At 29.4% G+C, this 25,978-nt stretch overlaps 2 protein-coding genes across 2 annotated transcripts; one reads left to right on the top strand and one right to left on the bottom strand.

Moving 5' to 3' along the window:
• Positions 1–201: 201 nt before the first annotated feature.
• Positions 202–8,940, bottom strand: LOC107444562 (zinc finger protein 37). Its single transcript, XM_016058726.3, has 2 exons — positions 7,346–8,940; positions 202–4,590 (listed from the first exon to the last, which is right to left on the bottom strand). Exons 1-2 carry the CDS (start codon positions 8,475–8,477, stop codon positions 3,035–3,037), a joined length of 2,688 nt encoding a protein of 895 aa, XP_015914212.2. The 5' UTR covers positions 8,478–8,940; the 3' UTR covers positions 202–3,034.
• Positions 8,941–12,451: 3,511 nt separating this feature from the next.
• LOC107444544 (uncharacterized) lies at positions 12,452–25,588 on the top strand. The gene is made up of 8 exons (XM_016058700.3): positions 12,452–12,561; positions 18,368–18,653; positions 19,868–20,200; positions 21,329–21,444; positions 21,556–21,892; positions 22,011–22,397; positions 22,958–23,455; positions 24,116–25,588. The coding sequence occupies exons 1-8, from the start codon at positions 12,541–12,543 to the stop codon at positions 25,483–25,485; spliced, it is 3,348 nt and encodes a 1,115-aa protein (XP_015914186.2). The 5' UTR covers positions 12,452–12,540; the 3' UTR covers positions 25,486–25,588.
• Positions 25,589–25,978: the final 390 nt, after the last annotated feature.

Below are 25,978 nucleotides of genomic sequence, written 5' to 3'. Positions count from 1 at the left end.
ATTTTCCTTTATTCAAAATTTTTAGTAGTTTACGTTGTGATGAATGTATAATAAATAAAATGCAATAATTGTAGTAATTATTTTACTACTTTAAAACTATCACTTTCTGATAGTGGCCAAATATTTTTAGACTGATAATATACATTCAATGCAGTGTATAATGTTTTGTACCATAATAAAGTCATTTATGGGACAGCCATAAAAAAAATTTTTTTTAATTAATCATGCATATTACTTTTATAAATAATACATGATAAATAATTAGTACAATTTTCTAGAAGATCTACAAAATCCTCAGAAAAAGTAATAACATAAAAAACAACATAAAAAAAATACAAAGTAACAAGAAATAAATTAAAGAGTCAAATAGAGGATATCAGCAAAGTTTTAGATTTTCAAATCCATTACTTTTTCACATGACTTACACATGTTATATAAATTTAAAAGAGTATTTAAAACACATTCATTTAAAAATTTCTATTTAATGATTAAAATTGAACCAAAGTAGGGTGAAACTATTTATAAAATAACATAAGTAAAAAGAATAATACAACAGCTAATTAAGATATCTAAATAGAGAAATTTAAAGCTTATTTTATTTCTTAAAAGTTTATTTTCAAAGACGTTTTCTTCGTCACCGAAGTTCTTAGGATTGGATAAATAGGATTGTATCAGCACACAGAGCTAAAGGCACTCAAGAAATAGTGCTAGGTATATTTTCCTTATTTTCTTACATCAGTACAAAAACAGCCTTTTAATTTATAAGAGTTGAATACAATGGGTTTTTCCATTTGTTCTATAATTGAGACAGGAATTTGTGTTAAAAGCAAACAAGATAAAAGTGTAAATTTAAAATTGTTATTCTACTATGGTAATGGAGGCTTGTCCCTCTGCCAGAAAAATGTAGCAATTCTTAAACTTTTTTATTTTTTACTATTGCTAAGCAATATTTTCATTCTTTTTGCTACTTTTGCAAAATAGCTTCAATTTTATTGAGGGTTGCATTATTTTTTTACAAGCAGTAATGAATACTATGTTGGTTGGTAAAAATGATAAAATACTTTAAGAGAAGCAATGCAAAAATAGAAATTAATATGGATAAAATAGTGTTTCTTAAAATTATAAAACCAAGCACTCAACTATAATTAGTTAGAAGCACTGTTTTGTTCATACATTTTTGAACAAAACAATCTATTTTTAAATTTTGATATAAATTTACGCAAGTTTTACTGCAAATTTATATCAGGTAATCAAGTATTTCTCTAAATCTAAAACTAATTTAATTGCTACATTTAAAATGAAATTTTCAAACTATACATTCATTTTCTCTATTCGTTATCTTTAGATTTTTAAAACTTTTAAAGTTAAACATTTTTTAAAAGGCACATAATATAAGTGTAGAATCCAAAAACAAAACATGTAAATATGAAACTAAACATTTCGTTGATCTTAGATAAAAGCACAGATTATACACTCATAAATTATTAAACAAACTACTTGGTAGCTGAAAATAATGTATTAAAATAAATATTAAACTCTCAGAAATTTTATCATTATTATACAGCAATAGACACCACAATATAACTTTACTTAGTTCATTGGCCAAAAATTGATAAGTTAGGAGGCCATGCTATTGGAAAACTGCAACTGATTGCATTTCAAGTTTAATTTTGCTTTGTTCCAAATTAAGAAAAGCCCTGAACAATTCAAATGTTCATCCATTTTTTAATTATTACTCATTTACACAATAATGTAGAAAAACAATGTCATCAGAGATTGAGTTACACCATTTAAGCACTTTAAAAACAATGCTAGATAATGAGAAAAACTATTGTTTTAAAAAATTATAGATGCTTGAACATCTTGTAATAATGTATAGATTAGAGTCTAAAATTTAAAAAAAAAAAAAAANAAAAAAAAAAAAAAAAAAAAAAAAAAAAAAAAAAAAAAAAAAACTTTTAGACTTTTTACTCAGAGATAAGTAACAGCTTTAAGTGATTTAAAAATCTTAACGCCAATTTGCTTTTAAAGTTGAAAAAAAAAATTTATTTATTTATATAGTACAGTGTATGCTTAGACTAAAATTAAACACATTTTAATTTTTATATCTATTCTAAATTTAATTTTAGAATACGATAAAAACAATATAATTTAAAATTTTTAATTATTTTCTGATTTGACAATGACAAAATACATTTTAATTTTGCACAAATAATTTAATTTCATTAGATCAATTTAATTTCAAAAAATACACGCAAATTTAAATGATTTTTAAAAGTCTATGCCAATGCAATGATTTAAGTGTATTCTTGGCAAGCAATAAGCATCAGTTTTGCTGTAAATTTCACCATACTCTTTTTAACTTGCAACAACGAAACATTGTGTTACAACATCAATTAATGCAAAAAAAATAATCAACATACAGCATTGTGATACACTATCAATTCATGCAACTCTTGTTTGCTCATTTCCATACTTTGTAACAAATGCATAATCTGAAATATATACTGTTTAGCTTCAATATGTTTAAACCAATTAATCTACATACCATGCATTTTAGCGTGATAAGTTCAATTTTGTTACCTGTATAAAAGCACACACACATAAATATAAAAGCATATATACAAATTAATAATCTTAATTATATTACAAATGAAATGTTATTCCATATGTCACTGAGACATGAACGCATGCATTATTTATCCTCAGCTAAAATTTCGATTAGATACACAAATTAATTTTTATCTATCACCATAAGTAAAACGTGTGGATAAAACAATTTAGCTATCACTAAAAAACAAGTGGTAGTCATTGTAATAAAAATAATGTAATTCATAAATTAATTTTATAAAGTTTCAAAGGAATTAGCGATTCAAATTAAAGTATTATTTAAAAAATATATCATCTATATTGCGAATATTTTTTTCTAGTCAATTAACATTATTCGGATTTAAAATATCCAAAAATATTTTGATTAAGTAAAAATTGAGTATAAAAATAATGTCCTAAATGATTGAAAATTTCAATTACAAAATTACATATAAGATATATAAGTGTTATATTCCCCTGGTTGTCCCACAACATTTGTGCCATCCTGAGAGGGTATTGCTACACTATTTAATCTATTTTGATCAGGAATCATAGTAGGTATAGCTGAGGGTGGTGTTGGTCCAATAGGTACATGTTGATGATGATAAGGCTGATGATTCCTTTGATCCATAAATGATATCTGGTAGTTATGCACACCAAGTTGTTGTAAACCAACAACAGCATGATTGTAAATGGAATCTTGATGAGATGAATCATAAGTATAAACTACTGGCACCGAAGAGGAGGCAGCTTCCATAGCATTTTGTAGTTCTATATGTTGTTGAGGTTGGGTGTTCTCAGATTCTGAAGGTGCTGCTTTAATTTGATGTGGATAGGAATTTTCCAGTTGACTCTCTCTCCTTTGCTTTCGAGGCCTAAAGGGACGTTTGGCAGATGCATTTTCTCCATGATGTTTCATAATGTGCTCCTTTAGCTTATCTTTACGAGAGCTAGAATAATCACATTGTTCACATTTAAATGGCTTTTCATTCAGATGAATGCGTTCGTGTCTTACGAGGTGACTCTTTTCAGTAAATGCTCTGCCGCAAATCGCACAAATGTGAGAACGTACGCCAGTGTGAGTTCGGTGATGGGATCCTAATTGGCTTCTTTTGGGTGTACTGTAGGTACAGTTCGGAAAATTACAACGAAACACGTCACCTGTATGTATCCTTTTATGAGAAAACAAATGTGATTGATATTTTGTACTAAAACCACATATGTCACACAAATAAGGTCTATCTTCACGATGTGATGAAAGGTGTTGATCCAGACTGGCTTTTATGGCAAATCTACGCTCACAAATTTCACATTGATATGGTTTTTCCCCAGTGTGACATCTCATATGGCACTCCAAATTTGCCTTGGTTCGAGCACGGTGGTCACATTCATCACATTTGAAAGGCCTTTCGTCAGTATGCCTCATACGATGAGATAAAAGAAACTGTATTCTGTCACAAGTATATTCACAACTTTCGCATTTGAAAGGAGGACCTTGAAAATGTGTTTTCATATGCATGTAATATTCTCGGCTCCACTTGCATGTAAAGTCACACTCTTTACACTTATAAGTTACATCTTTTGCATGCACACGAGAAACATGTTGTTCTAATCTAACAGAAGAATGAGCTATATAGCAACAATGAGGGCATTTAACTCCGTCTTTCCATTTCGATTTTTTAGTAGGTCCATTTAAAGATTCTTCTACACTTGAATCACTGGAACTCACATTTCCATCATCTTCCTCATCATCGTCTTCTGTATCAGTTTCTGAGACATAACGTTTCTGCAATGATTCACTTTTCACAACATTCAATTGTTTTTGCTTCGTGGAAACATTCTTGCTGGGTTTTTTGGCTTTCTTTGTTTTTGATACTTTCTTAGGAGTAGATTTAGTAACTTTGGTGCCAGTTGAGGAACGAGTTATTCTAATTGCAGGAACTACTTCTCTGCCTGCAGTTAGTAGGGAACTTCTTCTAGTCATAATGCTTTTTTTTATTGCTAAAATTAAACAAAAAAGATTAGCCTAATTTTAAATATTCTATTGATAAATCATGGATATATGTATAAAAAGTTTATTTGAAAAAAATATAAGGGGATTAAGGAAGAACCTAAAATTAATATTGACCAACAGTTCAAAATTTAATAATTAATGTCTAAAATTTCCAGTCTAGTGGTAACTAAGTTCACGTTTTAATACATTCTTTGTTTTGTAAATTTGATTTGAAGTTATTTTCTACACTAGAGACCCCTATATGTAACTGATTCAAAAGACTACATGAAATCTGATACTTTGTTCCAGTTCTCTCATTGTGAAAATTTTACAATGTTGGCAAAAAATTTTATATTTCATATTCATTAATATAAATAATCAAGTTTCATATTTGAATTTAATTAGTTAGTTGATAATCAATGCATTTGTTGCGTCATTAAAAGCAGACTTTATCTACTGTATTTGACAAGTATTCCATGTACCAACTTTTCTTTATCATTACTGTCACTAGATGGTGACACTAGTTGCTANTTTCACTTTTCTTCCTGGATCTTTTATTATTTTCAACATCTGTCCCATTATCTAGCTTCCCTATTTACCAGTATTGTTCAGAACCTTTAAGAACAACAGAGCACCATCCTTCGGAACCACGGAACCTCTTTCAGAACGCATTTCTCTGCAAACACGTGTTTACCGTAGGTAAGGTTTCTTCATGTAAGATGTTTACATTTTTTGCTCGTTAATGTAAGATGAACAAATGCCTTGTAAAGCCAATATCTTCTACTCCTAAACGGACAAATGTGGGAAGAAACGATCAAAACCAAACAAATACGCATTTGAGCAACCTAATGAGAATAGCTGATGAAAAAGTAGATGTAGAACATTTTCCATATGCAGTAAAAATATTCAAGGCATTAAAAATTAGAAGATGTTAAAAATGCATTATAATTAAATAAATGATTTTTTTTTTCAAGTCTCTTGGTGTTTTTTTTTTTTTTTAATTTTTGAAATCTCACCCTGTTTTTGAGAAAGGGTGAGAAATTCTCACCCATTTTTTTTTCTGAGATGAAAACACTGTTAATATAAATAATCAAGTTTCATATTTGAATTTAATTAGTTAGTTGATAATCAATGCATTTGTTGCGTCATTAAAAGCAGACTTTATCTACTGTATTTGACAAGTATTCCATGTACCAACTTTTCTTTATCATTACTGTCACTAGATGGTGACACTAGTTGCTAAGGCTTTGTTCAATTCAAAACATTATACATAAAAAAATATATATGTGCATAAATATCAAGGAAGAATACATTTTCATTCATTGGTTAAATATTTCTGTAAAATAAACTTATAATTAAGCATTAATGTTTTCCCAATCTGGTAGTAAAGTTTTATGGTAAAAGTTCTTTACTTAACATACCTGTACCAGTAACAAAGAACCTTTTTTTTATTATTATAGCTTAGTATAAAAAGATAAGAATTCATACAAATGTTTGATAAAGGTTCCTGAAAATGATTTGCAATGTCAACTTCATATTGGAAATTTGCTAATAATATAACACCAATCTAGAACTTTATCATAAAACTATCTTAGTTGAATAACTTCAGAAAATACAGTAACATTTAAAAAAGAGAGTGATTATATAAAAATGTTTGCTACAAATTTGAACAATAAATAATACGGAACAGTTATATGAACTTGCAAAACCATGAAAAAATTTAACTGATGTTTTCATATCATTTGATTGACTATTTCATTTAATTAAAATGCTTAATTTTTAATAGATCCTTTATCAAATTTAAAGTAGATTATTTGGTAACTTTACATAATCTGGCAAACACCTGCATTACTATTAATGTCTATGTGCATTTAAATCATTTTTGAAAATCAAATGTACAAGGCCAATTATTAATGCCAATAACATAATACACTGTAACTGCTGGTTACAGTAATTGTTACTATAAGAAAAATTGATTTTAAATATAGTTTGAATTACCATGAATGCAAAAAAAATTCTTCTGAAATTTTATCATATAACTCTGTAATTGTAATTTAGAGTGAAATTATTATTTTTTTTTTTCACACTATACTCATTGTCATTCACAAGAAGAATTTGGTAAAAAATAACTAAAAGAAAAAAAACAGGATACTGACAAAAAGCAGAAAAACTCATCTCTGACATACAACATCTCAATATAAAAATCCAGGGTTAGAGTCTTAGAAGTCCTATACTTGTTTTGGACAGAGCACATGGGTTTTGGACAGAGCACTTAAACTGACTAAAGCAGTCGAAAACCTTGAACATTGGTAAAAGGTAAAAATTCTTTTGTGAAACCATTGTACACATAATAATTGCAGAGATCAAAAAATATTTAAGACTTTTTATACAATTTGCTTTAAATAAAACATAAGAAAAGATTTATAACTTTTGAAGCTCCACAATTCATTAAACAACAAAATTGATCCCTTAAATACAAATAAATATGCTTTTAATACTGATAAATTATGTTTTTGTATAAGGATAAACAATGCAATATTAAAAATGATAATTACATTTTTCAATAAAATAAAAACTTGTCTTCAATTTGTTTCTTGTTCGAAAATTATCCTTTAATTTTTCACAATATTTTTTTTTAAATTGTGACATAATTTAAATAAAACAGTTTTGGACAGTTTAAGACAGGATGGTTTTAACCTTGGATTAATCCAATCTGTCCTACACCTTGCCAACTCTGTAAAAACCAAATAAAAAAATACTTACGGGTTTTCAACTTTTCTTGTCCAGATTCAACCTTGATAGGCTCAATGGGTGGATCTTCAGCAGCATTGTCAGAACTCTCACTTTCATCAAAACCATCAGCACCATTATCAGGAACATTATAACTACTATTGCTTGATTCATCGTCTTTTGGAGCTGTCATTTCATCACATTGATATACATCGTTTTCCCGCCTTTCTAATGGTGCCACAGTAACTGGCACAGCAGCAGAATAATCAGAATCTAATGTATTTTTTTCATTTTTCATAGCATCCTTTTCATCGCCATCAACCGTGGTACCAAACTGTGATTTCAAAATTAGAAACTTATCATGAAATACAGACAATTCCATTTTATTTTCCTCCATAGCAGATAGTATCAGATATATGCATTTCGGACTCCTTTCATTCAGGGACGTCGATCTCAAATAGTTTTCTAAATGCAAATAATCTACAGCATTCCAGTCGATAAACGAAAGTAAAATTGCAAAGTCATTTTCTCTATCACTAACATTATGTTCCAACCACTTACAAATAAAAGGAAATAACAAATGCTTCGGAATAAGGAGGTTGTTTTCACTGAAAAACTGCTTTAATTTAAAAACAGGTGATTCTAGAAGTTCATTTTTATCAAAAAGTTCAGCAATATTAGATCGAATAAAATTGTCAGCACTTCTATGCAGAATAGGTAAACTATATTTTTCAGCTAACTCCTTGATAAGAAAGCAGTTTGAATAATCTAAATATTTAATGAGATATTCAGCGCAAAAGTTTTTTAACTTGTTAATAAGAAAATGATTGGAGAGTCTAAGCAATTCTGAAACATTACTTAAATCAATAATTATGACACCTGTATACATATAGTTTAAGAGTAATAGAAATGCATCCATGTTTTGACATGTTAGGGTAAGCTGTTCCTTTTCTGTCTTGTGCTTTTTTAAAACAGAATCGAAATACGGGCTACAAGCTGCTAAAACATTGCGATGTGCACAAAATTTCTGGCCTTGTACATGAAGCACAACATCACAAAATCGTCCAGATTCACGCTGACTCCATAGCTTTTCAAGAATGTTACATGCCTGCTGACTTTCTGTGAAATTCATAACAACAGCAGGTTTTAAAGCTGGAATTGCCATTATTCTAAGTTAGAAATCAGTTTAGTGAAATTTTTAAGCTCACAATAATAAAAATAAAAGAATTTTATGAATTTTAAAAGTTAAACAAATTTATAATTTCGAACTAAAAACATTTGGCTTTACTTGTAAAATATGACATCACCTGTCATTTTTGACAACAAAACAGAAACTAAAGTTTTCAAATGTTGGCAGAAAGAAATACTGGTGGACCGTTCAATAGTAATGAAATAAATGATATTAGGCTTAAATGAAAGGTGTTATGTTTTAAGCCCGACAATAGATTTAAGTAAATAATACAAGAAGGGTTGGATATTTCAAGGAAGCAGTGAGCATATGATTATTTTGAAAGCTAAATTGTAATAATAAACATATTAGTTCCATTAATTTGATAATGATAAATAAATGTTGCACAAAATCAGAAAATGGATGCCCCATTAAATAACATAGTTGCCATTTTATGAATACTAAAACAAGAACAAATTTAGTTAGATTAGGATACCATACGAGCTAAAACACCCTTTTAGTTCCGAAAAGAATAGTTAAACTAAGGGGAAACAGGCAATGCCATCTAGTGCTGCGCTTGTGGACTATTATATAGAGTATGTACAATGCCTAAAATATATATGCAAAAACCACAACGTTTATTAAAACTCCATGAACGAAGAAAAATCTTCCTCCGAACGAACTGATGATAATTAGTCGATAACGTTAATTAAAGGTTGGACGAGAGCGAAGTATGTGCGTCTGAGGGGGTCGAAATTAAATTGCACAGTCACAATAGCTCATTTGATCACTTTGCATTTTCTGATTGCATTCTACATTGATTCGAATCATATTGAATTTTCTGAATATTAATGTGTAAACTTTAGACTGGAGAAACAACACTAAAATTTTACCTATTATAGTTCAAGAAAAATTGATAAGTAAATAAATAAAATCAGCATAATGTTTAAAAATAATAAATCATAAATGAAACTAAATTCTATAAAAGCTTTTCTTTTTGTATAAAAGTTATAATTTATGTTTAGATAATTTATAAATTATGCTACATAGAGTTTGCTGCTTAAATTTGGGAAATAAATTTCTAAAATGCTCATTAAATTTAAAGTTAAAGCTCTTTAAAGTTAAGTTTGATGCTTGTTAAAAATGAAAAATTAACTTTTAATACTTGTAATGTCAGAGATAGTTATAATAATAATTGACAACTGGATAAAATATTTATGTCTCAGAAATATATGTTTACTTTTCAGAAATATATGTTATATGTTTCTGAAAGTTATTTCTAAATTGCAACATTAGAAGTTAAGACACATTTCTTTAAAAGAGATGTATATATTTGATTGCCATGGTTGGAAAAAAGCTACAACTCAAATACAACATGTATTGACTTCATAATAGACGGATGCCGAAATCATTTAGGTTCTTAACCTTTGATAGCAGAAAAATCGGAATTTTGACAAGAAAATTTTTAAGAGTATTAGTTATTTTATTACAGGGGTCTTAGTTAACAGCTCTGCCCTATTACGCCAAAACAATATCATTTTAAAATAAAAAATGGTGATAAGGCTAATTTATAATTCATCTACTTAATAAAAAAAGTTCATGTCCCTGATTAAAATAACTAATTAAAATTTTAAAGACATACGGGCATGCATAAAAACAGCTTAAATTTATCTTTGTATGTTGAAAAATAGTACTAGCCACTTTTATCGAAATTTCATATTTTTTGAAAGTTGTAACAATTGTAAGTGAATTTCTCGCTAATTTTCCCCACTTTTTGAATTATTCAATTACAGAAGCGGTAGGATAAAAATTGGCCCACTTAATTTTAACTATATAAAGCACTAATAACTAATATAAAGTTTAATAATTTTCATCGTTAATACTTTTGTTTATTTTTTTTTATCAAGTACTTTAAAAATTTAAAAATTCGAAGATAAATCAGATCGCTTCTTTATGAAAATGCATACAATGACCACAATCCCTTTGATTCTTCTTGGCTAAAATTTATGTTTCAAAATTTGTAATAAGGAGATGCTGCTTATTTTCCGAAAAATGTCCAAGGAAAGTCAGCAAAAGTTGGTATTAATACTTCTATTTATTATTCGATTCAAAATTGTATAAAAAGAGACGATAAATAAGAGTAGATGAGTGGAAGAAGCTGGTAAGTGACATTTTAGTAGTTTTATTAAATTAGGTTAAAAGTTTATACGTTATACGCTTTTGTTACATCACTTAATCCTTATGTTACCTTATGTTAAGGATTTTTGAGCATAGCATCTACTTCATAAGGTATTTTCAAATTTCTTCTAAGAAATATATANTATATATATATATATTATAATATTGAAAAACTGAAATAAATTTACAAATATACTTTAACTTTTTGTTCGAAATGAAATTTCAGCAACCTGTATTTGGAACTTACTGGCATCAAGTTTTTATCTAGTTTTGATAGTTCGAAAATAGCCCGAAAACGATTCAGAGGCAAAGTGAGCCAAAAATTTGAGAAGTAGAAGTTTTACCAGTATTTATGGCTTAAATTGGCAAAAATTCGGTAATTATTTATTTAAAAAAATTATTATTAATGACGTTGATTATGGTCAAATGTTCGTCACATCTAAATAAGTCTAAAACTGAATAAATGTATTTTTATTTGTTTTAATACAAATAAGAATTAAGAACTGTTGAAGAACTGTTAAGAACTGTTGAAGAACATTAATTAGTTTCAATTTCTTCTTAAAAAATTTGCGGCGCATGCAAAAAAGATTTTTTTATTTTATTTATAAAAATGTTAATAAAATATTTTTGGTATTTTTTTTTCCAATTATGGTACAACGTGATCGTAATTAGTTACGTGACTCACTTTTCTTTATAATTCAGGTAACTACTTCACAAATTTCAGGCATTGAATGCCAATCCACTCAATGAATGCACAACTTTTTTTTCTTTTTCATCCTCCTAGCCTTGAATCTAAAAGACACGAGAACATCTGCTTAAAGAATCAAGTAACATTCACCTTCGAGAAGAATTTGTTTAAATGAAACTATTCAGCATTTTTGCAAAATGGAGGTAAAAACCACGAAAACATTTCATGATTAGCTCGTTACCAATTGAGTTCTGATCTGTCGTTATCAGAGTATAATATGAATCAGAATACAATCTCTGCGGGCCGGAAGCAAAATGAAATTTAACCATCTATCTCGATGATAAAGTTCAAAAGCAGATTTAATCTTTCCCTACCGACCCATGCTGTTTTAAAGATCAGTTTTGCCAAATGCATAAGATGTGCGCTTAACTTTCTATTTCAAGAGTTTTGACTCCTCTTAAAAATTTCTGATAAGCCCCTTGTTATTTTCATTTTGAAAACATTAATAATCACGAAGATTTTTTTGGTCATAGGTATTAATATTATATTTTAATTGGTGCTGTTTTAATGGGCACTATACACACAAATATAAGTATGACTACACCTACCATAGGTACTGTGAAATAGGTTTTTTTAATTAATGAACTTAACATTCTATAAATTGTTGATTTATGCTACGCATGAACTGAAATACGGTGTGTTTGAAAATGAAACAATTATGGAATTCAAAATCAAAAGCTCATCGAAGTTCACCAAAAGATGCGTCCTTGGAACCATTTAAGCAAGCACATTTAATGCATATCTTCCACGGGAACCTTCTTACATTTAAACTTTCATTTATGCAATGGAAGAAGAAAATAATAAAAAAAGAATGCGAAATCTGCTTGCTCTTGATCCAACACCACACCCGAACCGTTATCCTTTGTGTCTTGCTTGAGAATTGCGTGTTCTTGCCGGATTCCATTTGGTCACGGTTGGGACATTTTGTGTTAATTCCAGCGTCTTTTTGAAACCGATCCAAAGTAACTAACATTCTTCTGGTTTTTTTTTTAGTATACGATATGGTTTAGTCACGTGGTTGACGGGTATATATTCTCAGAGCAGACGGTCATCATCATCACAAAATCAGTCACTTCTCATCCCAGCAACAGCATAACTAATAGTGTCTTGGATTACTCAATAAGGCTTTTGGATATGATTATTCGGAATAATGGGGTAAGCTATTTTTTACAGAAGTGATTTATGATTTTGATAGTTAAGTTAACCATCTTGGAGTTAGTTAGATTTAAACTTGAAACTTTTCACTTAGAGTTTCAATGCTCTCTTTATATTTTCACTCTACTAAATACTTATGGAGCCTTATAGCTTCTAAAACTACAGAACTACTTTTTTTTCATGAATATAGATTTTGGTTTAACTTTAATCTCTAAAATTACGGTCTTTGAAAAAGGTCTTTTATAGTCTAAACTGTAACTTTAAAAATATTCCAAACATTTAATCTTCGTAACTTAAAAAAAGTTTCTAAGTTTAAGGAAACTGTTCAATAAACTATTAATGTTTTATAACTTGTAATTTGAATTTTGTGTTAAGATTTGTTTCGAATAATGCATTTTGTAAGCTTTTGCTAGCTTAATTTTAATTAAGTAAGATTTAAGATAAAGCAAACAAAATACGTTAGTTAGATATAATTACCATCAGTTTTTTGTTTCTTCCGTGGTACTGTTTCGATTAATAATATCTATTTCGATAAAAGGTAATAGTTTGAAACAGTTTTGTTCATCAAACACTTCTTTAAAAAACTAAGTAATAATTACTTTAGTGATAATACTTAGTTTGTTCATTTTTTCTTAATTTTCTTTATATTTTATTTTTTTGAACTTAAATTTTGATCAAGCTATATAGAACAGTTTAAAGAAGTGTTAGCAGTACATAGATTAAGTATTACTAAAACATTTTCTAAACATTGTTCTGATACTTATATTGCAAGTACTTTTTTGGCACAGAGTTTTTATGTAACACAATTAAAAGAAATCGGTGGATTTATAAACTCTGAAACAGAGACAATCGGGGGAAAAATTCAACATATTTATATATAATGTAATTATGTTATAGGGATATAACATAACTACATTATATATAAATATGTTTTTATATATTATGTATAATGTTAATAGGATTTATTATTGTTAATATAAATATGTATTTATATATAATGTATAATGTTAATAGGAAAAAAAGTAATGTATTTTAGAGCTTTAAAGGCATACAATTTAATATTTTTTTATAATTTGTACACTAAACCCGTGATATTTTTTAAAAAAAATGTTTCTTTTTAATATTTTTCTTTCAAAATAAATTATGTTATTAAATTGTAAATAATAAATTGTAAAATCCAAAACGCAAAATTAATATTTTTAATTGGAAAATTACATTATAACTCGGAGACATTCATATAAAATATAGTAAGAACGTAAAAAAGGTGTGAAGAGCATTTAAGTGACAAACATGTTACAATAGCCGCATTCAATATTTTCCATTGTTTTATTTATCCAGTGTAAAATCAATTCTCTGTTAAACTACGTCTTAATGGCTTATTCGAAACAATAATTGCTTGAAAAACTTTAGTTGAAACGTTTTGATAAGAGGAATAAATGTCTAATATGAACATTTTAAAAGCAGAACTCCAATACTTAGGATAACCAATCAAGATCAATAATTAATTCGTAAATAGTAATATTTAAAAAAAAAATTACTTCAAAAATGGTGAAATGAGAAATTTAAATTTCAGTATTTTATTTCTCAAATATGATAAATTTTAAAATAAGTTTTCAATGCGGGATATTTATTATTAATATTTCAGAACGGAAATGATTTAGTTGCATTACTGGTTTTTTGAAAAAATTTGCAAAGCTAAATTAATTCTAGATCAATTAGATAAAATTTTTTTAGATAGTTTGCATCAATGTCTTTATTTAATTTTATTTTTGAAGTTGCTTACATAATCATGTAGTTAGTGTATTATGTTTAAAGAAAACTGTTGAAACCATGAACAGAGAAGGAGAACGATACGTATACATATACAGAGTAGAACTTATTTTTTAATATATTGTTTAATATTAATTAATATTATATAATAAATTACTATGTAATAAAATATTATGTAATAAAATGTTATATAATAAAATATTATGCAATAAAATATTATATAAAAAAATATTATTTAATATTATATAATTATGAAGTGATTTTTTTTAAATAATCGCCGGATACTGTTAATAATTACCGAACGTTAATTATTTCTAGTGATAGATGGATCGTTGAATAAGGTTCAATTGTTCATCGGGCTAATCCTGGGAATTTTTGTTGTGTGTTCTGAATTAAGTTAAAAGTTACAAGGATATATAATTAAATATCATTGTATTATTGTAGATAGTTAACTGGTGAGGATAAAATAAAAAATGCTGCTTCAAATAATAAAAATTAAAATTACCAAATAATTAATAATCAAATGTAATGTGAATTCAAATATATTTTTTAAAGAAGTTGCTTCTTCTTTTAACTCGCACACAATTTTTTAAAAAATGATTTTTTTTCAATTGACTATGGTTGATTTTGATTCAATAGTTTTATACTATGAACAAATCTGAAATATTTTGAAAAAATACAAGATTTGTTTTTAGACATTTTCTTCACAAAAATGTTAACTTAAGGTATAGGGTGAAATGTGTTAAAAAAAGCAATTATTATTTGCCATTATTTACAATTTGATTAAAAACAATTCGAGCTAAATATACCTAATACTATATATTATGGACAAAGAGTCGTATCAAATTTAATTTTAATTAGCTTTTCACTTTTTTTATAAATATCGAATACAGCTTTATACATTTTTCTTTTATACCCATTTCATCGTCTATATTCAGAAACATTTTCTTTCTTTTAAAAAAAAAATCAAAAAAAAAATCAGGTTCTTTAGTTAAAACATGGTTTATTTGTAAAGATTTCATTTATTATTATTATTTTAAAACCAAAATGGAATGTCATAAGTACCACTCAAAACAACATATAAGTTAACTCCATAATGACAACTATTTTAACTTTTAAATTACTGCATTCAGAATGATTTAAGGACCCCTACTGCACATCGTTAATTGTTAATAAAGAATTTTATTCCAAATAAAAATAATATTTTAATCAAACTACTGAATAAATAGCTAGACTATATTTCGGTTCATGCATGTGCCTCAATTCTCGTTAACTTCGCCAGACTTCACTTTTAACTATGTTATATTAAATGATAAAATCAAAATTTTGAAGGGAATCGGTCGAATTAAGACTAGTGCACGTCCGGGTCACAAAGTCCTCCAAGTTTTCATAGCAAATCAATACCTCTAGGGGTACTGATCCAGGAGCTCCCTTTTCTTCTGGATTGGGATCAAAATTACAAGACTATGGGGTTGAAAGTTAATGTATATAGTTTATATATATATATATTTAAATACATATATAGTTTTAAACTAGGTAAAAAAACTTTATCTCTTAAAATCTAAAAATGTTTTACGTTTTTAAAAAAAAAAATTATAATTCTAAAAATTAAATATTGCATAAAATTATTGTTGGATTTTTTTCTTCAGTTCTTCTCTTAAACAGTTCTAATGATATGGTGAAATACGTAAAAAGTCATATTAACATCAAGGGGTTCAAACTTTAGCCGTATTCCCGACTAAATTATTAGAGCCACATTCTTCAAATTGCAGCTACCTCCATATTTTGAGGGTTGAAAATTAAGATAAGGAAAAGAAAAAAAAGGGGGCGAGAGAGGTTATCCAGAGAGTATGCATTTGAATCGGATTTAGAAAGTGAATCTGATCAATTCAATATTCAATTAGCACGCTTAAGATTGAATTCTCGAACCATTAAAATTGCATCTTTGCAAGCGAAAATCCAGTAACTACATTTAAAGTAAGTAATTAAGGTTTTCTACTTTCAATTTTGCACGTTATATTATAAAAAAGAAACATAAAGTTTACCGAAACATTATTTATAAGTCAACAATTGTTTTCAAAAGGTTCAAATGTAACTAATTGGCAATTTCAAAATGACAAATCGTTTTCCGAAAATGCACAAATAGAAAAAGCAAGTAGAACAATAGCAAATAGAGCAATACAAATGGAGCAGATGCACCACCAAAATAAGCGAATATTATTGTAATTAGCATTTTAATTAATTATGATTATGATATACAGGATGAAACACCGGTGTCTTTTTCTGCGTTAAAGGTAAAATCTCCCAAACATGGCTCACTTCAAAACAGTAGTTTTTCTCATTAGCAGTTATTTAGATCTAAGATAAGCAGTTAATCATTGAAATTTTTTTATTTTACAAAATAAATTACTGATATATTTTTGAATATGAATAAAAAGAAATTCTTAACTTCCTTTTTTTGGCTATTATATTTCAGTACAAATATAATTCCAATAACCTAACGCATATTTTTAATAACTATTAGACAGCTTTTATGTAATAAAAAATGCCAAAATATATTTTTGCCTGTAATTAGAGCTTCAAAAAAAATAAAATACATTAAAGGGACACCGGTGCCCCATCTGCGTCAAAATACTAAAATGCAACAGAAAATTTATGCACAATTGTGAATCACGCAAACGAGGAGGCAAAAAACTGCTTGCTGCTAAATTAAACAAATGCACAAAACCTTTATAGAACACATTCAAATTTATTCAGAGAACATACAGTGCATAAAATCTTGAAGTGTTCGCATATTACTCCTTGAGTGCCATTGCTCACTTTTTAAATACTCCATCCATTGAAATGTTAACGAGTTAGGCCTATTGTTGAAATTGATGCATCCAATATTTGCATTCATTGAATCTTCTGCCATCTGACAAAGTAGGTAGTGCGAATCTGATTTATAGCTCCATCCCGGACACTTTCTAACATTTATTCATGATTTTCCTTTCACGTCCTTATTCAAATAAGTTATCCACCATTTATGAAAGGAATAAAAAAATGGACGAATATTCTTCCAGAGAATGGAATTTGCAACTGGCCTGATTTTCGTTTGGTTGAGAGGCTTCAAATTTAAATCGTCTTATAATACAAAAATCAAGGTCATAGTATAAATCTTTTCTGTAAAATCAAACACTTAGAACACATTTCTTGATGACAGTAAATTATATTACCTATTAAAACTTCTATTAGATCGGTATTTTTTTTAATAAAGTTTGAATAAAAATATTTTTTTTCAATTCTGGAATTTAGAACAATGAATGAATAATTAAGCTCAATTATTAACAGGATAAATCAATAAGCATTTATATAAGCTCATAATTTATTATAAGCTTATATAAAGGTTAACTCAATTAAACAATTAATTAAACAGTTATTTAAACAGTTAATTAGATAGTGTTTATGACTGTGAAATATAACTAAAAAGAATTTTGTTAAGAAAATTATTAATGATAAAAAAAACAGATATTATCGCAAATCTTATAAAATTAATGAATTTTTGGGGGGATAGATTTAAACTTAATAATTCGAAATAAATCTTGGAATCATAAATTAAGCTAAAAAAAAGAACATTTATATAAATTTCTTTGATTTCTCAACCATTCTAATACGAAAAGAATACAATTATTTCCAGTATAAAGGCGATGCATTTCTACAATAATATTACAAAGTCGAAAAACTTTGATAAATTTTAAAGCTAACAACATCAAACATTAAATTCAAGACATCCAGGTATTTCTGAAGATTGAGTATTTTTACACCTCATGCTCAGACGCGACATTTCTACAATTCCTTGATTCAAATTTAGTTTAATCTTTTAGATTAAAGTAAAATTAAAATAGAATTAAATGTGTTACAATATTCTACTAGTATTGCAGTATCAATTTCTATAGACTTAAAAATATCATTCCTGTTCTGTTTATGTTAAAATAGTGTTGTTTATTTTTCATGATTTTTTTAAATAATTTGAAGCTAACTTTAATTTTAATTTAAGATCATACAAATATTTGTTACAAGTTGGGTGATTCTTGTTGCCTTATGCACCACGGAGGAAATAAACAAACCAACGGACAACTCAACCCTACTCTCTAACACTACTGAATTTAATGCAACGTCAGAGGATATCAGCGTACTTGAAAACATAACTGATACTGATTATCCATCAGTGAATAATTCATTGACAGAAAATGTTGAAGATCTTGTTAAGTCTCACAGAAGAGCAGCAAGTATTGACAGCGAGAGAACTAAATCTTGGGTCAGAGTGTATAACCGTCCTCCAGGTAAGTTCAATAATACTTTAAATTTCTAAAAGATAGTATAAAACAGATTGCAAGATAGTAAGAGTAGCAAGATTGCAAGAATTGCAAGATAGTATAGAGCAGAGTTTCTTAAACTGTGTGTCGTGTTCCCGATTGGGATTGCAGGACCTGCAACACGAGTCGCCGAAATTTTAACAACTTGATATTTTTTTAACTTATAATAATTTTCCATTTTTCAAATTATTTTGCACGATGTATCTGAAACTGGATGTGATAAATGAACACCTTCGGTGTTTTGACAAAAATTTTCGGAAAATATTTCCCTCCAAATTTCAGTGTTTAAGAACAAATATGGGTTGAGAAACTAATCTGAATTAATGTGGAAAAAATTACTCATACGTCATCAAAATCACAGGAAGAACTTGCTGAGTCAATTTAATTATTTGGGGCAGAAAAAGAATTTTTAACGAATTCTGAAACCTCCATAAACATTCTTTTAGCTTTTTCTACGACTTATTTGTGTGAGACATTTTCTTTTTTAACCACCCCCACCATAAAATCAAATTGTCTTTCAAAACTAAAGAATATTGAAGAAGAGCTTCGCCCTTTGGTGTTGACTATTCGGCCAAGATATGATAATATAATTAAAAATAAATAGGAACACCTTTCCCATTGATGCGTAATCCTCTCACGCGTCCTATTAGGAGTAAGTGGTTTTTCTCTGTAGTGATCTTCCAAGCGGCTGCACCTTATAACCCACTTATTTTGACCCAAACAATTGAATTTATTTTTATTGCTGTAATATATTTTTGAGTTTGTTACGTACTTCAAATTTTCTCATTATTCAAAATCTTAAAATTAAAAATTAAAGTTAATGACTTAAAACTGCAATAGTACATTACAGTACAAGTAGAGAAACAGACAGTTTCATTCGAGCGTTTTCCGATTTTTTGCAATGCTTATGGAGTCCAACAAGATTGTCATGTACCATGACCACACATGTGACAGATATTAACAAATCTTATGTTCCTGTTAACATTGAATGCAGTTTCTTTTCACAAAATCAACTATTTATGAAACTTCACAATTTTGAGACTTTTAAACAATTGGAAAAGAAATTTAACAATAAATGAAATAAACGTAATGCCACTACCTTTTAATATTTTTTAAACATCCATCCATTACATCAATAATAGACGTGAAAGAATAACAAACCTATTCTATTCGATTTACAGGTGCTAAATCAGATTCCTTCTTTAACTATGGAACCAGAGGAAACACAAGTGCACACGCAACAGTCGATGAATGGAGTTCCAAAGGAGATGATGTCAAGAATGCAATCGACAGGATAGATAGCACGAAAGCTCAAGATTTTCTCAGGGTGAAGCCTAAGTTGAATGAGAAAACTCAAAACTTAATCCCTAGAATAAAAAAGCCAGTTGCAGTATCAACCAGACCCTTCGTTTCTACAAAGCTAACCACGAAATCTATTCCGACGACCACAACAAAAGCAACAAGTCCAGAAATCACGACGCCTACACCAATAAAGAATCAAACGTTTAACAAGCGTAAGAAATTGTTATTTTTTGTTAAAAAATATCTCTCAACTTAGGTCATAATTTTATTTTAAACAAATAAGAACTCTTTTTACTTTTCAATACTTTGAGGTTAAGGTCTCCTTTTTTGTGTTAGGGAGCTCGCTTTCAATATTTAAGTAACTTAATGTAAAGAAATTTTTAAAATTGGCCCTTCGGGCTCTTCTATTTTTCTGATATGCCGTTTTGGTCAACTCGTGTCCTTGATAATGTACCCATTTTTCACTTTTCCTACTTGCTCATTTCTCATTCTCTCAAAGCCCATTTCTCATTGTTCAAAATTTTCAACAGCATTCATTTTACTTTTCAACTGCTCGTTCACGGTATTTTCCCCTAATCAAAATTAGCGGTGGACATTTCCTACATTTTTAGCACAGTTCACGCATTGCAACCCGATCTGGCTGTTATTAATTATGGTTAGAATAAGAAAAAAATACAAAAATTTACCACATTCACGGATTTCAGTAATTAAATCTCTAAGGACTTCTAATTTTGCAAGCTTTAAATTTGCGCATTGACTATTACTCTCCAATATCTTCACTCAAACCCCTCTTTGTCAGTGGCTGGTCAGTCGAAATAAGCGACAGAAGACAATCGGACTAGCAGTTACGAGGGTTACCGAAGACAGAGCGTAGCCTCTAATACGGTTTAAAAAAAGTATAACAGACATTATAGTATAAAAGCTAGACATGAGACAAAAAAGGAAAAAGAAAAAAAAAACGTGAGCGAAGGATACTCAGATCACAAAGCTGTCTGAAATGAACTGAGTAAGAATCTTGGGGTTGATGAACGATAGCAAGTTGTATACGAAGCCTTGTAATAAAAGAAGTAATAGAACATTGAATAAGATACTGGGGTATTGAATAAGACTAAGAAAAATGAAGGAGAGTTATTTTTCCGTAGACTCAGAAGCGAGTGAATTTAATTAAATAAGCAATTTTTCTCATATTCTTCTATTTAAATAAATGTCATTTTACTAATTACTTCTATTGCCCGAAAATAGACTAAATAAAAACTACGAATTAGATAGTTTGCGTTGTACACTTAGCATTTGTTATTAAAACAGTTTGATAATTGTATATCTATTAAACTATATTTTAGCGGGATATATTGTGTGGTCAACAAATGATGGTGCCACTGCAGGTGGTTGGACATTAGACGATCCGATAGATGAAACAAACCAGAAGCCTCTTCCAGAAGATACAAGTCGATGGAATGTAAGAACAAAATTTGGTCACATTTGCTTAAATGTTTACAAATGCAATAAATGGCCATATTAACATAAACGTTTAGCAGGCAATAGTCTTATAAGTATTCATAATTTGCAGGTTGTCGGGGAAGGTGGCGATGAAGGGTGGCAAGTTCTTGATGACAAAGGCGACGTGGAATGGAAAATAGAGTATGATGATGGAGAGTGGAGAGTGACCAGTACAGGTGACATCCCGGCTGATGCTGAGTGGGTAGATCCAGAATATTTCTGGGGTGCTTCAGGAGAATCTCTGGCTGAAGATGATGAATACAATTCCTGGCCTGCCGATGATTACAACTATGCTCCTTGGGTGGGAGCGACCGCTTTCTCAGTTGGCAATGGAAATTCTAGCGAAAATAAGAATGATGAAATTGCAGAAACAACAGCAAAAAGCATAACCCAGTCAGTAAACGCAGGTAAAATGATACGTCTATTTTTTTTTCAAAAGTAAAACTAAAAACAACAACAACAAAAATTAAATTTTTAAATGAATCTCTTGCCTGTAAGTTTAATATCATTTCTATTTTCATGCAGATATAAAAGAATCAAAATTAATAAAAGATAAGCTTCCCACTTCACAAACACCTGCTCAGTTTGGCATCAGAAAAAAGTTACCTCTTAGAAAGTTTTCGAATGTTTCCAGTGTTCAAGAACGAACAGATTCTCCGATCACAGATTTGGCAGATGATACATCGAAAAATGTAGTAGAAGAACCTCGAACAAAGGAAGTACAGTTGAGGGGGAAATCATGGGGACAAAATGTTGCATTTCCAAACGATGCACCAAAGCGCATTGAAGCATATGGCAGTAAAACATGGGAAGTTGATAATACAGGATATAACTCAAACTTTGGAGGAGAAACATGGATAGCAGCTAACAAAGATTTTCCAGCAGCTCCATGGGTTCCAAAATCATCAATTGGTAATTTTACATTTCATTCTTAGAAAATATTTGCAGAAAAAAATAACTAGAAAAAATTAATAATTTAATATCAATCGAACTTAGACATTGTAAAGATATTTAAAAAACTTTTTTTTCATAAAAAACATTGTAAAAAAGAAATAAATTTTTCTATCAAACATAATGCGGAGAATAAAATGGTTTATTTAAAAACGAACTGTAATTAATTGAAACCAACTTATTTAATAAACTGTAATCAATTGAAAATAAAATTTGAAAGTATAGATTGAAATAACGAGCATTACTCCATAAAAGTGGATACAGTTGTTTGTATATAAAGTGATCTGGCTCGACTGAAAAGAATTGAAGTCGCGGAAAATATTTGTATGATTTTGAAATAATCTTATATAGTCTCCTTTGGCTTATTCATACATTATGAGATAACTGCTGCTGTAACTGTAACTAAACAACTACATGCAAGTACTATTTTTGTATTAAACAAATTAATAAAAAATGCGGGTTCATTAAGTCACTAAACGTTATAAAGGTTATATATTATTAAAATTTAGTTTTTATTTTAGCACAATCGCAAGATTCGACCAAAAATACTCCAAACGAAAATGAAAACATCGAAAACCCTGTCCAAGCTTGGGGGACAGGGTATGGCACAAAAACATGGAAGGGAAATGCTTGGGACAGTAATGTTGTCTGGAAAACTGGATTTGGCGGGGCACTACCTTGGACACCTGATAACAGCAGCAATGCTTGGCCATTTGCAGATCAACCCAGCATCGAAAGTGATTCTCGAACTGATGCAAAAAATGAACTTGTCTGGTCACAACCAGCAATCAGCAAAGATACTGATGCTGATTCCAAACTTAAACCAATAGAACTTTCGAATCAACGAGGAAATGGAGTTAGAATTAAATGGCCTTCTAAACAGAAAGGTGGTCCATACAGTCTAAAGAAAACTACACCAAGTCGTAGAACAGAAGAAGAAAGTTGGGGTGATGATAGTAGTGTTGGAGTTGTTTGGAAAGATCAAAAAACAAGTACACCATCATCTGATCTTTCAACGGGTAAATATAAACGTTCATGATTTCTAAATGAGAACGAATCGAATGTTCTACAGTACTTAAACTATGAAGTACTATAATTAGCCCTGATATATTTGCTGCACTCATTACTAATGTTACACTAAGTGAAGATTCGGTCACATTTAATGGCTTTTTATTATATTTGACAAAGAATTAGTAAGTAGTTTAAATTCTTAAACTAAAATATTTCAATGAAGTCCAGATATTAAATCATTAAAATGAGTCTTGCACAATCAAAGTGTTGCAGTCAGAGACTAAATCAGCATATGCATAAACTTTTTTTTCAATATTCAAATAAACATCTTTTTATTTCCTTTCACCCTGAATTTCAAAAATAATCTAATTGCTAGCTTATGCACTAGAAAAATTCCAAATATAAAAGATTTTAAAAATGGATTAGGTTAGTAGAATATATTCTGTTATAATTATCAGGCTTTCCTTGTAAACAAGGAAAATGTGATAAAATAAAAGTGATAACGATTCACAAGATAAATATCTGCAAATGTATTAAAAGTGAAGAGTAAAATTGGTTTTTATCTAATTAGTCTTTAAATATTTAAAATTGTACTCTTTATATTTTAATTAACAATATGGAAACTTAAACCAAGTAACTTATTTATGTTTTACCTTATTTCAATTTAGCAAATGCACCAGTTAATATCGATAATTCAAAAGGACAACAATGGCAGAGTGGAGGGTGGAAAGTGAAGACATTTGACGAAGAACCGAAATTAACAACATTTTCTTGGAAAAGTAATATTCCAATCAAGACTAGTAACCTAATTAGTGTTAAATTAGATTCAGCAGATGATACTGCACCAGTTCCTGAACCAGTTAGTTGGAATCAAGGCCAATGGCCATCAGGTGAAATAAACGGATTCCCTTATTGGGTATTTGGAGGATGCAAAATTCAATGTAGGTCAACGGAAAATGACGCAAACGATGATACTGACAATAAAGACACAAGATCAGACACCGCTGAAGATGATACTTCTTCTGCACCAACAGATGCACCACCAACAACAGTTTCAAAGGAATGGCCATCTCAGGAAACAAGTGGTAAAAGCTGGAGACCCCCTTCAAAATCATGGAAGCCTCCTCATCCAAAACGCCAACCTCCTACTAAATCTTGGAAGCCACCACCAACAAAATCTTGGCAACCACCTCCTACAAAATCATGGAAGCCTCCCGTGGGACCAAATATACCAATTAAGTTTCCCGTACCTCCTCCAAATGCATGGAAAAATCCTTCTTCAAGTACCAGTTTGACTGAACCAACTCCAACACCCACTACACCTTGGACAGAAACTCCAACTCAACCCCCTACGAATTGGAATCCACCAGCTACTTTTCCACCATCAATGCAATGGAAAAATCCTGGTATTAAGTCAGTTAAAAGCTGGAAACCACCTCCCACAAAGACTTGGAAACCACCAACCGGCTTAGGTAAGAGTTGGAAACCACCAATCGCCACACCCATTCCTGATGCATGGCCTTCTCCATCAAAACCAGATTGTAAGGATACCACTCAGGCACCACCTTCAACACTGCAGCCAAAAAAGGAAGATGAGAGCGGAGAGGATGTACCTCCTAAAATAATTATTATCACCAAATTACCAAAAAATAAAGTATTTCCTCCTACCTCAGATGACAAAGATACCGACGATGATTCTAAACCAAAACCAACTAACAAGCCATGGAAGTTTCCAGCGAGAAAATACAACCCAAAAAGCAGTAAAAATAGAAGAGATCGATTTATTACTCCAAAGGGGAATAGTAAGAAATTTCCTCTGCCGCCTGGAAAATATTTTAAGCCTGGGAGTACGATCAAAGGCTGGCCTAAAGGCGTTCCGCCCCCGACATTTGTTTGGCCTGTAAATAAATTGAAAAAGTTTCCCGGTAAAAAGCCAAGCTCTCTGGATCAGTTCAAAAAATATATGGAAGCAAATCAGAAGAAATCGAAATCGAAGACATGGAAGCAAATGATTAAGAAGTGGATCAACGGTCGATAAAAAATAGTGTTCGTTAGAATTGCAAAAGGACAAAATGTACAGCAGAAGTGTAAAGTAAATTTATTTATATTGTTTTAATAAAGTATTTTCATGTTGCATTGCAGTTACTCATAAGTCTTACTTAGCCGTCATTATTACATTTAAAGAAACAATTTTTAAGTAACAAAATATGTACCAAACTTTAATTACTCAATAAATGCTTGATTCGCTTTGTCTCCCCCATAGTTTGAATACTTATTTCCTTGATTCTCCTTCATTTAAAAGCATCTTTTAATGAAACTAAAAAAAAAAGTCTGAATACCTGCAATATATAATTACCTATACCTATATATAATACCTATACCTATATATAATACCTATAAGTTATAATTCCTATGAAATCTTGTATAGCACATGAAAAACTGATCATCAGATTAAAAGGTATCAAGTATAAAAAAATGAGTTTTATAACCCGAAATTAGTAGACAGATAAGGTTGTGATTGCCTGAAGACC

The sequence above is a fragment of the Parasteatoda tepidariorum genome, chromosome 4 (genome assembly GCF_043381705.1).
Source record: "Parasteatoda tepidariorum isolate YZ-2023 chromosome 4, CAS_Ptep_4.0, whole genome shotgun sequence".
NCBI lineage: Eukaryota > Metazoa > Arthropoda > Arachnida > Araneae > Theridiidae > Parasteatoda > Parasteatoda tepidariorum.
Note: the sequence above shows the minus strand (reverse complement) of the source record. Positions and strands in the feature narration are given on the sequence as shown.